Genomic DNA, 12,821 nt, shown 5'->3' with positions numbered 1-12,821 from the left:
TAGTTAAATTAAAATAATATATTTTCATATTTTACACTATTTCAAAAATGAAATGTAATTCAGTTAAGTATTGATCTCTCAAAAAATCTAATTTACAATTCTGTGTATAAAAATATAATTTGTGGACCCCCACGAAGCATGTTTCAGTTTACATTTGCCGAAAAGCAGGCGCGTGGCGAAGGAGGGGATATGGAGTGTGCAGGTTGGCTTTCTGAAAGTCAGGGCGAGGGACATGTAGAAAAATAGACTCTGAGCAGGTCGCTTGGCCTCACAAAATAATCTTTCACCCCCGTGAGTACAGTTCACATGATAATAATAAATTATCCAAGAAACAAACTATTTAAGGCTCTTGAAGGTCCGGTTCATATTATTTAAAACATCTATTCATACCAAACAAATAAATAGCCAGGAGAGGTGAAAAAAAAAAAAAAAACAAAAAACCAAAAAACAAAATAAAACAACAACCAAAAAAAATTCAAAAATATATATATATAAACTAAACACAATGACAAAACTTCCCAGGGTCTCTGTTTCCTTATAGTCTACTTTGGACTGTCCTACTTTATTATTATTATTATTAATTATTATTATAATTAAAGTCTCATTCCGTGCGCTTTTCCGCGTGTCTGTTGCTGTTCCTTGCTGTCGCTCCCCCCCACCCTCCCCCCCCCCCCCCGGCCCCCACCCCCGCGCCCGCCCCGGCTCCCCGGCCTTCAGCTAGACTTGACCGCCATGCCCAGCGGGTGCAGGGCCTCGCTGTCCAACAGCCAGGTGCCTATTTGGTAGAGCAGCTGCGAGTACCAGTGGATGCCCGCGGCACCCGGCGCGTCTCCCGCAGCCGGCGCCTCGGGCGCAGCCGGCGCGGGCGGGGGCAGGTGGCCGCCGCCCCCGCCGTCGCCGTCCCCGCCGCGGTCCGTGCGCGCGGGCGCCAGCACGGCCAGGAGCGCGTGCGCCAGGCGGAAGGGCGCGAAGGCCCGATGGGCCCAGCCGTGCTCCTCGATGACCGCGTAGCACGACGCCAGCACCCGGTTGATGAGGATGGTGCCCTGCGCCGTGAGCGGCGCGTACGCGCCCGTGGCCTCCTCGCGCAGCGTCACGCTGTGCACGGCGGCCGGAAGCAGCCGGCGATCCCCGCCGCGCTCTGCCACCACGTACACGCGCTGGCCCGGGCGCACGCGGCTGGCAAAGAGCGCCCGGCGCCCCGGCGCGCCCCCCGGCGGCGGCCCCGCGCCCGACGGCGCCTCCAGCTCCCCGGCCGCCGAGTCGTTGTGCGGCGCCACGAAGAGCAGGTGCGCGGCGGTGAGCAGCAGGCGCTCGCGCGGCTCCCGCGTCTCGATCACGTAGAAGACCTTCTTGGCGCCGTCGTCGCGGTCCAGGAAGGTGAGGAAGTCGCTGTAGAGCAGTCGGCCCTGGTCGTCGGCCGCCAGCACGCGGTCCCCGGGACGCAGGTCTTTCACCAGCTTGGTGCCGCCCTGCTCCAGGTGCACCGTGGCCGAGCCCGGGAAGCAGCCGCCGGATTTGGCCGCCACCGAATTCTCTGCGGGGGGAGGAGAAGGGAGACAAGAGGGGACAGGGTGGTGAGCGCCTGCAGGGAGGCCCGAGCGGCGGGGGGGGGTGGCTGGGGGTGGGGGGTGGGGAGGGTGGGGGAGGGGAGGGGCCCCCGCCTGCGGTCCCGCGCCCCAGACTCGGGACGCGCGCAGCTCCGGGGAGAGAGTCCAGGCGGGTCCGGCGCGGACCCGTCTCCCTCGGCCCCGCCGTCTCGGTGACAAAGTTCAGCTGCAGATACATTCCTCAACGGCTCTCTTAAGATTGGACTGGAGGTGACAAAGGTCGGCTGGCGTCTCCGGCGGGAGGCCGGTTACACTCCTTCCCTTCCGCCTTCCTCCCACCCCATCCCCCGGCTCAGCACACACCCGGCCTCGCCCTGAATTCGCGGGGTATTTGCTCTCCACTCAGATTCCTCAGGAAGCCTCCTCGAGCTCCCTCGGGCGCCGGGGTGCACCTCCTCCTCCTCCCGCCCCCGGCGCGGGGTGCGGCGCCCCCTCGTGCGCTCCGCACCCGCGCTGCGCCGCGGGGACCCCCTCGCCTGCCCGCCCCCCAGCGCCCAGCCGGGGGCCTCGGTGCCGGCCGGTTGTGGGGGGGGGGGTTGTGTTGCAGGGGGGTGGCCAGGGAGTGCAAAATAGCTGTAGTAGTTGTAGCAACTGGACAAACATTCCAGGGAATTGGCCGAGGTGTGAAAATCCGGGGCTTGTGTGGATTTTCTAATTAAAATCCAATAAAGGGCCCGGCATTGTCCTTGTGGTCATAACTGGGAGGCACTCTGGCAAGAGGGGCCACTTCCATTTCCCTCATCCCCTCTCTCGGCCGCCCCCTCCCTATTTGCTCAGGTGCACCCCCACCCCCCGCCCCCCTGCGATTCACACGCGGGCTCTCCAGAAGCCGGGCCTCACAAGCACTATTTGCACAGCCAGGCCTCCCTCTTCCAAGCGCTCAAGATGTGTATTTGAATTTTAAATGGCGGGGCCTGCTCGAGCGCTGGAAGCGGCCGGTTCTCAAGGCCCCGTGACTACCCGCTTTCCCGAGCCCTCCGTCGCTCTCTGAGGCTCACTGTCCCGAGGACAATGCGCGGAGCCCGGGCGGCGCGCAGGGGGCCGCGGGGGAGGGGCGGGGAGGGCCTGGTGTCTTTTGCATTCCAATCTCCGGGATCATGCGTTTTGCAAATAGAGATCGCGAGAAAGAATCTTCCTGCTGGAATTACACAGGGTTTTTAATCTTCTCATCGGTTTCTGCGGCATGAAGTGCGGGCCTGGCCGTTGGAGGCCCGCCGTCGCCCCCCGGAATGCGACCCGGGGCGCAGGCGAGCCCGAGTCGTCGAGTCGCACGACCCTGCTTGACACGCAGCGCCCCGCGCCCCGGCCCGTGTGCGCCGAATGCCAATGAGCGGCTCTCCGCGCCCCGGGGGTCTGCCCTCCCCGGGCGGGATCCTGGGGCGGGATTACCACCGCTCACTTGCGAGGAGACCTCTAGGGACCCCCGCCAGGGGGACCCCGCGGACAGGCTTGGCCCGCCGCGAGCGCCGCCGCGACCTTCCCCGGGGAGTCGTCCCGCGGAGTGGGGGCGCCGCCTGCTCGTCCTCCCTCTCTGGCCGTTCGTCCCGCACCGCACCCCCCCCCCCCCGCCCCCTCCACACCTTTTCCTTCTGTTGTGATAAGAAGCCACTATTTCCCTTAGCTACGAAGTGCGTCTTGACACTTCGAGAGCGTTTTTCTGCTAACACATGCTGTTAAAATACGGTGTAGGAGACAAACGGGCAAAACTGGGCGGGGGGGGGGGACGGCACGGGGAAGACACAGGTCCTCCGAAATTTACGGCGAACTGCTCTGCTAAATGCACCACCTTAGGCTGAGATGCAGACATCTGCATAAATAGCCTCCGGGTTGGGCTGTTTGCCGCGGGAACAGTGCCTTGCTGGCGTGGCTGTTCCTCGCCAGCGACAGAGTGTGGCGTTGTAGGCCCAGGAAAGTCCCCCTCACAGCCAGGGCCGGCTACAGCTGCAGGCTCCCATCGGTGTTCCTGGCCCTGCCTGTGGCTCAGGGACACCCAGCTGCCTCCTAATAAGGGGGGGGGGGGGGAATGCTTCTGGGCTTGCGGCCTCCAGATGTTGGAAGTGGTAACCACTGGATTTATTACCTCCCACCAGGCCTCTCCCCAAAGGCTTAGCCAGTGAGTTGCCTTAGTTTAGGATCCAAGCTGCTCAGCAGGGAGGGGAGAGGCCCGAGGCTCCCACCCCAGGCGCCCCTCCTGTGCTGGGGAGCTGGATGGGGGCCGCCTGATTCCGGAGCCCTGAAGGAGAGGAAGAATGTAGGCCAGAGCTGGCTCACCTTGCAGGGCTCAGTCTCTCACCGGGAGAGTCCCCTCCCCCACCCTCCCTGTCTCGCCACCTGCAGAGGGGGCTCCGGAAGCAGGGTGGGGGGAGGCTCCGGAAGCCCTGTGCCCTCTGCATCTGGGCTTGGAGACCCCCCGGGCCTCGGTGGCCTCAAAGCAGGGGCGATTCCTGGCTGGCGGGACGCACCTCTACAGGGTCCGTTCCCACAATAGCAACCCGAGCCGTTGCCACGCTGCCTCCCCGCCCCCCCTGCGTCTCCCTCCCTCCAGTCAGGCTGCAGGGCGCAGCGGGGACATCTCGTGGGCAGATCTGGAGCTGCTGGGTGGGTGGGAGGGGGGCGGGGGCTCTGGAGCAGGCCCCGCCGGCAGCCTCACCTGCTTTCACGGAGCAGTGGATGTGCGCCTTGGACTCATAGTAAACCCAGTCGAAGCCGGCCTCGACGGCCAGGCGCGCCAGCATGCCGTACTTGCTGCGGTCTCGGTCTGACGTGGTGATGTCCACCGCGCGGCCCTCATAGTGCAGCGACTCCTCCGAGTGGTGGCCGTCTTCGTCCCAGCCCTCGGTCACCCGCAGTTTCACTCCGGGCCACTGGTTCATCACCGAGATGGCCAACGCGTTCAGTTTGTCCTTACAGCGCTGCCGAGAGAAGGGGGACCCCGTAGACGTGAGTGTCTGGGCCCACCACCCGTCCTGGCCCCCCGCAGGGCCTGCCCGGCCCCGGGGCCTGCGGATCAGGGCCCTGTGGAGACGCGGGGGGGGGGGGGGGGCCTGGGCGGCCGTGGCAATGCGGTGGGCGGGCGGGGGGGGGGGGGGGCTCTGCCTGAGGGGCTGGTCCTCTTTGCAGATGAACCGAGGGCCTCGCCCCGACAATCTGACATAGCGCAGCGCCCATGGGCCTGAGAAGGTGAAGTCTTTTTGAACCAAGTGAACTGCGTGTTTCACACAAGGACCGGCAGGACCGGCCAGGCCCCCAAGGCAGTGGCCCACTCCCCCCACCCCCCAGGCGCCCTCTGCTCCCCAGCTCCCCTTCGGTGGCCCCGTTTCTCCACACCTGCGCCAGGCTCCACCCTTCTCCCTGGCCGGACTCCCCCTCCCCAGGAGGCTGGAGAGAGGCCCAGGGCGCAACTTTGTAGAAACAGAACCTATGCGGTGTGCTTCTTAAGAATGGAGAGCCCTGGGTTATCTCGGGGCCCTCCCTCCTACCCTGTGCCTATCTGAGACGTGAATCCAGCCAAAGGGAGACAGGGAGGGGGGCGGGGAGCCCATAGCCCGGACGGGCAGGAGGGAGCCGACTGAAGGGCAAGCAGGTGAGCTATAATTTTCAGTGCGGGCGGGCCGACGACAAACACTCTTTATCAGGACAGCCGCATTCCTTTTCTCCACACAACTCCTTTCTCCGGCTTTTCTGCGGTCTGATGGTGTCTCTTGTTTTCCTTAACCTGTTCCCTTCCCCCCTCTTGTTTTCTTGGCCCCAGAGCAGAATGGCGTCCTGCAAGTTTGAAGAGCAAACTTAAGAGGTGGAGGGAGGAGGTGGGGCCTGAGGGGTGGGGGATGGGGAGGCGGAAAGGCCCGAGGCCTGGGAGCCCTCGGGGCGTCTCCCCCCCACCCCACCCGCGAGGAAGCTGCGGGAGCGGAGAGACGCCGAAGAGGCGTGACCTGAGCCGGGGTGACGAGGAGCTGGGGTTTCGGGGAGCCCCCGCGGATCTCTCCGGTCACACTCAGCTAAGGATGCGAGGAACAGCAGAGCGGTGGCCCTGTGTGTGGACTCCCTCCCTGCCCAGACGTTCCTGCTGATGGTGGGGCGAGGGGCTCGAAGGAGGGGAACCGGTGGTGACAGGATCGCCAAGGGGCGTCCCCAAGACACGCGGACGCTGGGGACGCAGGGCAATTTCAAGTTGACCTCCCGCAGAGCGAGGCGGCGCCGGCTAGGCTGTGGACCCCGGCGAGCGAGGTGGACAGAAGACCGCTCGGGGGTCCTGTGGGCCGCGTGGGGACGGTTCCCCTACCGAGCCGGGCAGGGACGTGCGCGGACTTCTGTCTTCTGCCCGCGCCTCCGGGGGAGGTGAAGGTTGCGCAACAGGAGAAGTCCTGAGTGTCGGACAGTAATAACACCCAGTAATATGCTTGTGGACTTAAACATGCAACAAATTGGCGGGGGGGGGGCGGGGGGGGGGGGAGCGGTGCTGGGGCGGCCCCGGTAACAGGTCACAGCGGTTTTCTTAAAAAAAAAAAAAAAAAAAAAAGTCGGAAGGGCAGAGTTTGAGTGAGGTCATCCTGAGGATTGAACGCATTTTACATGAAAATCAATCAGTAAACCAGGGTCAGTTTGGAGCCGGGCTGGCAGGCCGGCTGCGCAGGCGCACAGCACCCGCACGCACACGCACACGGCCCGCACCCCGGCCCCGAGCCGCCCCGGCTCCCTCCTCCTGGGGGGCAGACGGAGCTGTCGCAGCTCCCCACTGGGCAGCTGGCGAGGGGCTGGCGGGATGGGGAGGCCGCGGGCCAGCGCCCCCCTCCCCCCCCACCCCCCCAGCGCCCGGGGCTGCGCCAGTCGGGCGCGAGGCGGAGGGCCCCCGGCGAGGAGCCCCAGGCCGAGCCAGGCCCGGCTGGCCCCCCGCTCCGCACGCGCCCTCCCCCGGGCGCCGCGAGGCCTAGGCGCGCGCCTGCGGGACGCTGTGCACCCGGCCGGCGGGCCGGGCGCAGGCGGAGCCGGGAAGCCCTGGCCGGGGAGCGATTCGCTGGGTCGTGGGCCGCGAATCCAGCCCGGCTCGGTGCAGCCACCGTGAAGCCCAGCGGGGCCGCCGGGCCGGGCTTTGTGTGGGCGGAGGCCGAGTCGGTCCCCGCGCCCGAGCCCCCGCCACCTCTCCAGTCTGCGCAGCCGCTCGGTGCCCAGAAGCCCGAGCAGGGCCGCCCGGCTTCCCCAGTGCGGGGGAGGGGTGTCCCCGCTTCAAAAGGGACCCCCCCCTCAGTCCCCACACACCTGTCTCCACGCCCTCCCCCCCCCCTCCGGGAAAACAGACCCCCTCCTATCCAAACAGGGGGACCCTCCTCAAACCCACACCTGCGCGCCGGGCCGGGCCGCCACGCACACACAAATCCGTTCAGCGTGGCGTCCGTCCCAGGCCGTCCCTAGCGCGGCCCTCGGGCCCTGCCCCGGAGGCCGCCTCCTGCCCCCGGAGCCCCCCGGCCGCCGCACCCGCGCCTGGCACCCGCGCCTGCGGGGCGAGCGCGTCTGTCTGCGCTTCCCCCTCTCCGAGTTAATATTAACCAGGAGCTCATGCGTTCCAGAACTGCTCTGAAAGTTCCACTGGGGACGGTCTTGCCATGGTTGAGGGACTTGGGCGGCAGTCACATTAGGGGGACAGAGACACACAGAGCCGCGGAGGGCCGGCCCGCCCCGGGGGAGGAGGGACCCGCGCGCCTGAGGACAGAATCCGGGAGGCTGTTTGAAGCGCGGGGCCGGCGGGCGAACAGGTCCTCGAGGAGGGCTCGGCCCCTGCGGCCTGGGAGGCGTCCGGCTTCACCCCTTCGGCCCCGGCCCTGCCCCTCACCACCCCGGCCTCCGCCCCCTCCGCGGCTCTCGGAGGGGAGAAGAAGGAAGAGCAGGACACGGTACGCCAGGGACACCCTCCGGCACTGCCCAGCGGCCATCTGCGGCTGCAGGGGACACTCGTGGGGTCCAGGCTGCAATCCCGGCCCGGCTCTCCGCACCCCGCCCCCACTTGGCTGCCCCTCCCCCGTCCTTTTGTGCTGGGAACGGGCATGGCCACTAGCCTAAGGAAAAAAAGTATTTGTTTTCGTTCCGTTCGTCGGAGGGAAGTTGACAGAAGGTCAGAAGTTCAAATGCTGCCAGCGCGCGCGGCGGCGAGAGTGGTCGGGCGCCGGGCTCGGCCGTGGGTCCCCGGCGAGTGGCCAGTAGAGGGGCAGGGGGTGCGGGGCTCGGCCTGGGGGGCGTCGGAGCCCGCGCCGCGCCCCCTCCGGGCCCGACCGTCCCGGCCGTCGGAGCCCCGCTGCGGTCCCCGGCCCGGCCCGGCCCCGCGCACGGCACCGGAGCCCCGGGCCGCGGCGACCGCTCACCCCGGAGGGACGGGGGCCGAGGCGCGGCCGCGCGCTCGGGGCTCTGCGACCCGCGGCGGGGGCTCCGGGGGCCCCTCTCCGGCGGCGGCCCCGCGCGCACGCGGGCGCACGGCGACCCCGCCGGCTCGGGACCTCCGCGTCCCCGCCCCCGCCGCCTCCCCCGGCCGCGCCACCCCTCTCCCCGGGTTCCGGGGGGAGGGGGGCTCCGGGAAGGCCCCCTCCCACCCTCGGGGCGCGAGGTGACCGGGGTCGGGGTCTCCCCGCAGCCGGCCGCGCCCCCGGCGCCCCGCGGCCTGCGCGGAGTTCATTGTGGCTCGCGCCGCTCCCGGGCACAGGCGCGCGCGTCCACACTCGCGGTCCAGATTTAAGGTGGTCGCGTGCAGATGCGAGAGCGAGGCTCCCTCCCGCCCCTTCCGTCCGCTCCAGCCCGCGGCCCCTCTCCTCCCTCCGTCCGGCCTGGCCGCCCGAATCGGGCCGGGGAAGCGAGCGGCCCGGAGGGGCTCCCCCTGGGCGCCTTCCCCGCCCGCCCTCCCCCGTGCTTGCGCCCCGCCAGCGGTGGTGCGCTCCTAGCCCGAAAGGTAGGACTTGGAGATTTTAATAGGGCAATAAAAAGGATGTTGACCTATATTTGCCAGGAAAGCCATTTCCAGCTTCGGTGATACGTGCATGGAGTTTCAGAAAGTCTACGGTTGGCGGGGAGGGTGGCAGCCAGAAGTCTCAGACGGAGGCCCGGAGGGAGGGCACGGCTGGTTTGCTTTGCTGTTCCGTCCTAGCCCCCTCCCGCTAATATCTAGTCCCCAGTTCCTGTGCCGGCAGGTGGACCGGAGTGATGCAATGCCAGAAGTTCTAAGTCCCTCCCCTCAAGGACCGCGGGCTCGGGAGAACGGACGCGCATCCTTAAAGAAATATCAATACATTCACACTCTGCCGGGCACAAGTGCCCACGGTGAAATGGCAGCGTGGCCGGCCGGGTGATACACTCAGGGACCAGGCGGCGCCTCTGGAGCCCTTGCCTCTTGTGGGCTCTGCCTGCTGGCTTTCCCCATGCGGGGGCCCTTGGCCCCTGGGGGCGGCGGGGTGGGGGTGGCCGTGGGAAGGAGGAGCCCCGTGCAGAAGGGGAGCCAGCGAGCGCCCCTGTCTAATGCCCCAGGCTGCATTTCTAGGGTGACCTGGAAGCCACTTCACGTTCAGGGGGTGAACTTCTGCCCCCTCCCTCCGTGTGCATCCCCGACTTGGGAAGGACAGAGGCCCCCGGAGGGAGGGTCTCCCCAAGTTGCAAGCCAGAGCTGAGGCAGGATGGGAAGGGCCGTCCCAGCAGGACAGATCAAATCAGGGCCACAGCCGTGGACCACATCTGCCATCCTCCCCGCCCACCCCCACCTTAAACTTCTGCGGCTGGACCCTTCGCCTCCTTTCCCCCTCCAAGGAGAGGAAGGGGTGGTAAGGAGGCAGGTGGGTGGGGAAGGAGAGGGTGAAGTCGCCTCGCTATCGGCCTGAAGAGCAAACAGACTCCGTCTGGAGCCGCTGGTTACACAGAACCCCCGTGAAAGCAGCACATTCCACGCCCCAGCGCCGGGTTTCTACCTGAGTCATCAGGCGATCTGCTCCCGTATTTTCTTCATCCTTAAAGATGATGTCGGGGTTGTAATTGGGGGTGAGTTCCTTGAATCGCTCCGAGTTTCTCGAGATCTTCCCTTCGTATCGTCCGCTGGCCCCTAGGGTCTTCTCGGCCACGTTGGGGATGAACTGCTTGTAGGCTAAAGGGGTCAGCTTTTTGGGGTGCCGCCTCTTCCCAAATCCCCTGCCGGGTCCGCACCCCAGCCCCGAGCACATCAGCAGTGCGGAGACGAACACCGCCAGCATGCATCTCGCCAGCAGCATCTCGTCCGGAGCCCAGCGCCTTCCCGCTGTCCCCGTGCGGGTCTGTGTGCGCGAGTGTGTGCCCGTGCGCTCCGGCTTGCTCCTGGCTCCCTCGCTCTCTGCCTGCCTTTCTCTTCCTATATAACCTTGCCCGCCGCGGCTGCGGGAGACTGGCCACCGATCCCCACCCAGACGGGGGCTGGAGCGGCAGGCTGCTGGTCGCTGATAACGGAACACATCGGAGTTGGGGCTAGAGACAGCAATCAAAAGACAAAAAGAGTCTGATTTTAAATGGTAGCAAGCCTGGAGAGCTTGCGAGACAGGCTGCCCTTGGTGCTATATTATAGCTGGCAGGGGCGTATCTGATTGGCCACAGCAGCACAAGCTTGTCTTCTGATGTTTAACCCTAAAAAAGACTAAATTTTTTTTTCTGCTGCTGCCGGGGCTTTATTTTCACCTGAAGCCTTTGAGTTTAAAAAAAAAAAATCTTTACTGAGACAAAGGTGGGCGGGAGGGGAGGAGGCACGCTCCTCGGGATAACACCGGTTACCCCCCGCTTTGTGCACAGCACCGCGTTCCCCCTTCCCTTTCTCCAGAATGGTAGGTGCTTCAGTTAAAACCAACTTAAGTTTTAAAGGACAGTCTAGACCCCCCCCCCACTCCCCGCTTTGATCATCAAAAAGATAGTCTCCCAAATGTTTGAGGGGCAAAGCTACCCGGGTCCTATATTTAAATGTTGTTTTCGGGAGACTTTATCGTGCAGGCCAGGTCTCCCTGCATTTTAAAGACAGAGGGTCCGAGCCTCCTCCTGAATATTCAACATCCTCTGATGATAATTCTCACTGACCACAACTTAAAGCATTGCTATTTGAAGTGCCTTAAGCGCCTTAGAAAAATATGAAACTACTGCTCTTTTATGGGGATTCAGTGAATGCATTATTTTTAACCCTCCAAAATATGGGATGCAGGCGTGCTCAGGGGCTGGGACAGGGCGACCCGAGGGGCTGTCCGGCTGGCTGGGCCAAGCGAGTGTGGGGGCCGCACCCCAGCTTGGAGAAGGGAGCGGGTGCTGGGGCCTGCGTGGTGGGCGGAGGCCCATTGTGCCTGGGGGCAGTGGTGAGTGGGCAAGGCTGAGCGTACACCGCCCCCACGATCAATCGATCGGAGCAAAGTGCAGGCCAGGGATGAGCTTAATGTGGGATTCAGGCTCCTTCCACGTCGTGCCTAGCCGGCTTTCCATGGGGCTCTGCCAGCCAGCCGTCAGGGGCCTGGGGGCTGCAGCCCGGGAGGGGGCAGGGTCCTGGGGGGAGCCTGTTTTGGTCAAGGAGGGCTCCGTGCTCAGAGCCAGCCACCCTGGAGTCCTCAGTCCCTGGGCTTCCTTCAGAATTAAAAAAATAACCCCCAAAAGAGTCCTGTTTGGACCAGAAAAATAAAATCCGAAATCCCCCACTTTGCAGAACGTACCCTCGCCTTCTCGCCCCCCACCCCCACCTCACCCATATGTAGGAATTGCTCTAGAAGGAAGGGAGGGAGGGAAGGTTCTCTGTGGAGAATGGAAGTACCGGCCCCGGGGAGAGTCAGACCCTGGAGTGTCCCTCTGTGAAGTGGAGTGTCTCCCTGGACCCCAGCCCAGCCTGGGAGGTGAAAGCTCGACGCTAAGACAATGGGGTGTTCCCAGCGGCCTAGGCAAGCCTCTGGCGGGCACGGCGGGGGAGGCGAGCACCCTGAGAACCATCGAGCTGGGCCTCCAAGATGCTGAAGAATATTGGGGCCCAGCCAGTTGAGGCCCCCAGAGATGGAACCCACCTGCGCCCCCCCCCCCCAACCCCGTCCTGTGATTTGTGAATAGCCACCAATCTCAGGAGGCTGCCTGCCTCTGGGCCAGGCGGGAAAGCAGCTCCCAACTTTGTCCAGGCCAGCGGGGGAAGGAGGGTCTCCACTCAGGTGACAGGGCCTGTCTGTGCGTCTGTGCTCACGGTGCAAACAGACCGGGAGACGTCACAGCGTCTGTGCCTGGAGGGTTGGCCTGTCTGTCCCAGGCGGTGACCATGCAGGGTGTGGATGTGACACTGCTGGGTGGTGCGGGCCTTGAGCCCCGGGGACGCCACAGCTCTGTTCTCCCTTTCCCGCCTTGCAGGCTCCTTCCCTCTCCCCTCCTTGCAAACTGGGCGAGGGAGAAAGGGCCCCAGTGCCCCAGGAGGCCTGGACCCCCGTGTGGAGCCAGGGCCAGCCTGGTGGCGGGCACCCACAACACACGGTTCCCGGAGGCACGGGGGTCCCAGCCTGGCCGCCCGCTGGTGCACAGCTCGCACCTTGCACCTTGGAGGCCAAAGCCGGAGCTGCAGGGAGCTGTCGGCCCCCCTCTGGGCCCTGCCCTCGTCAGGCCACCGGGAGGTCCCCAGGCCTGCTGGCCTCCTCACTCCAGGGTCCCCCTCCATTTGCCGCCCGCCCGGACACCCCAGAGCCTGCCGGGGCGGGGGGGGGGGGCCGCCCGCCCCGCCCCCGGGACTGGCCATCCTCAGGGATGAGATAAGGGTGGCCTGTGAAACGCCCCCGATGCCTACTTCCCAGCATCTGCTCCCTGCTGTGGGTTGCGGGGGGCGGGGTGGGGGGGCGAGAGTCTGGACCAAACTCACGTGCAGTTTGTATTTACTGCCGTAGAAGCAAGGGCGCCAGCGAGCCCCCCACTTTCCCTTCCGCTCGTCCCGCCCCCTCCCCACTTCCCAGACACCAGACACTCTCCGTCTTCCACCTCCAGACACCAGATGGCTCCCTCTCTTTGCCTTTCCCCCTCCAGACGACTCGGGCCCCTCCCCACGCAGGTCAGAGGTTCCAAACCCCAGGCTCTGCCCGGCCTGGCCCTGCGTCCCAGGTAATCTCAGGATCCGCTTCCGCCCGGTCTGGGCTCTGCCCTTCCTTCGGGTGCCCTCTCAACCATCCCTCCGCCCCCTCCGCCCCTCTTTCTGTCCCTCCTCCCTTCCCTCCCCCGCCCCTCCCC

General features: G+C 65.1%; 1 protein-coding gene and 1 long non-coding RNA gene across 2 annotated transcripts in view; one reads left to right on the top strand and one right to left on the bottom strand.

Annotated features, from left to right (window-relative positions):
• Positions 1 to 701: 701 nt before the first annotated feature.
• On the bottom strand, positions 702 to 9,962 carry SHH (sonic hedgehog signaling molecule). Its single transcript, XM_086685456.1, has 3 exons — positions 9,548 to 9,962; positions 4,261 to 4,522; positions 702 to 1,537 (listed from the first exon to the last, which is right to left on the bottom strand). Exons 1-3 carry the CDS (start codon positions 9,842 to 9,844, stop codon positions 714 to 716), a joined length of 1,383 nt encoding a protein of 460 aa, XP_086541582.1. The 5' UTR covers positions 9,845 to 9,962; the 3' UTR covers positions 702 to 713.
• LOC147582917 (uncharacterized) overlaps positions 4,242 to 12,821 on the top strand; it is a 57,328-nt gene continuing 48,748 nt past the window's right edge. Inside the window, exon 1 of the long non-coding RNA XR_015243615.1 lies at positions 4,242 to 4,550. This is a non-coding gene — a long non-coding RNA (uncharacterized LOC147582917). The remainder of the gene's footprint in view (positions 4,551 to 12,821) is intronic.

Source organism: Puma concolor, chromosome A2 (genome assembly GCF_028749965.1).
Source record: "Puma concolor isolate L17-30 chromosome A2, mPumCon1.1.hap2, whole genome shotgun sequence".
In the NCBI taxonomy this organism is placed as follows: domain Eukaryota; kingdom Metazoa; phylum Chordata; class Mammalia; order Carnivora; family Felidae; genus Puma; species Puma concolor.
The sequence above is the reverse complement of the archived record's forward strand: the minus strand, read 5'-3'. Positions and strand labels throughout refer to the sequence as shown.

Bases quoted from the DNA above. Each gene is read 5' to 3' on its own strand.
- SHH (XM_086685456.1), bottom strand. From the start codon at position 9,844: ATGCTGCTGGCGAGATGCATGCTGGCGGTGTTCGTCTCCGCACTGCTG. The intron at 4,523-9,547 runs GTAGAAACCCGG...TTCTCTCGGCAG, and splicing joins CAGATCGCCTGATGACTCAG to CGCTGTAAGGACAAACTGAA. The intron at 1,538-4,260 runs GTGAGGCTGCCG...CTCCCCCCGCAG, and splicing joins CCACTGCTCCGTGAAAGCAG to AGAATTCGGTGGCGGCCAAA.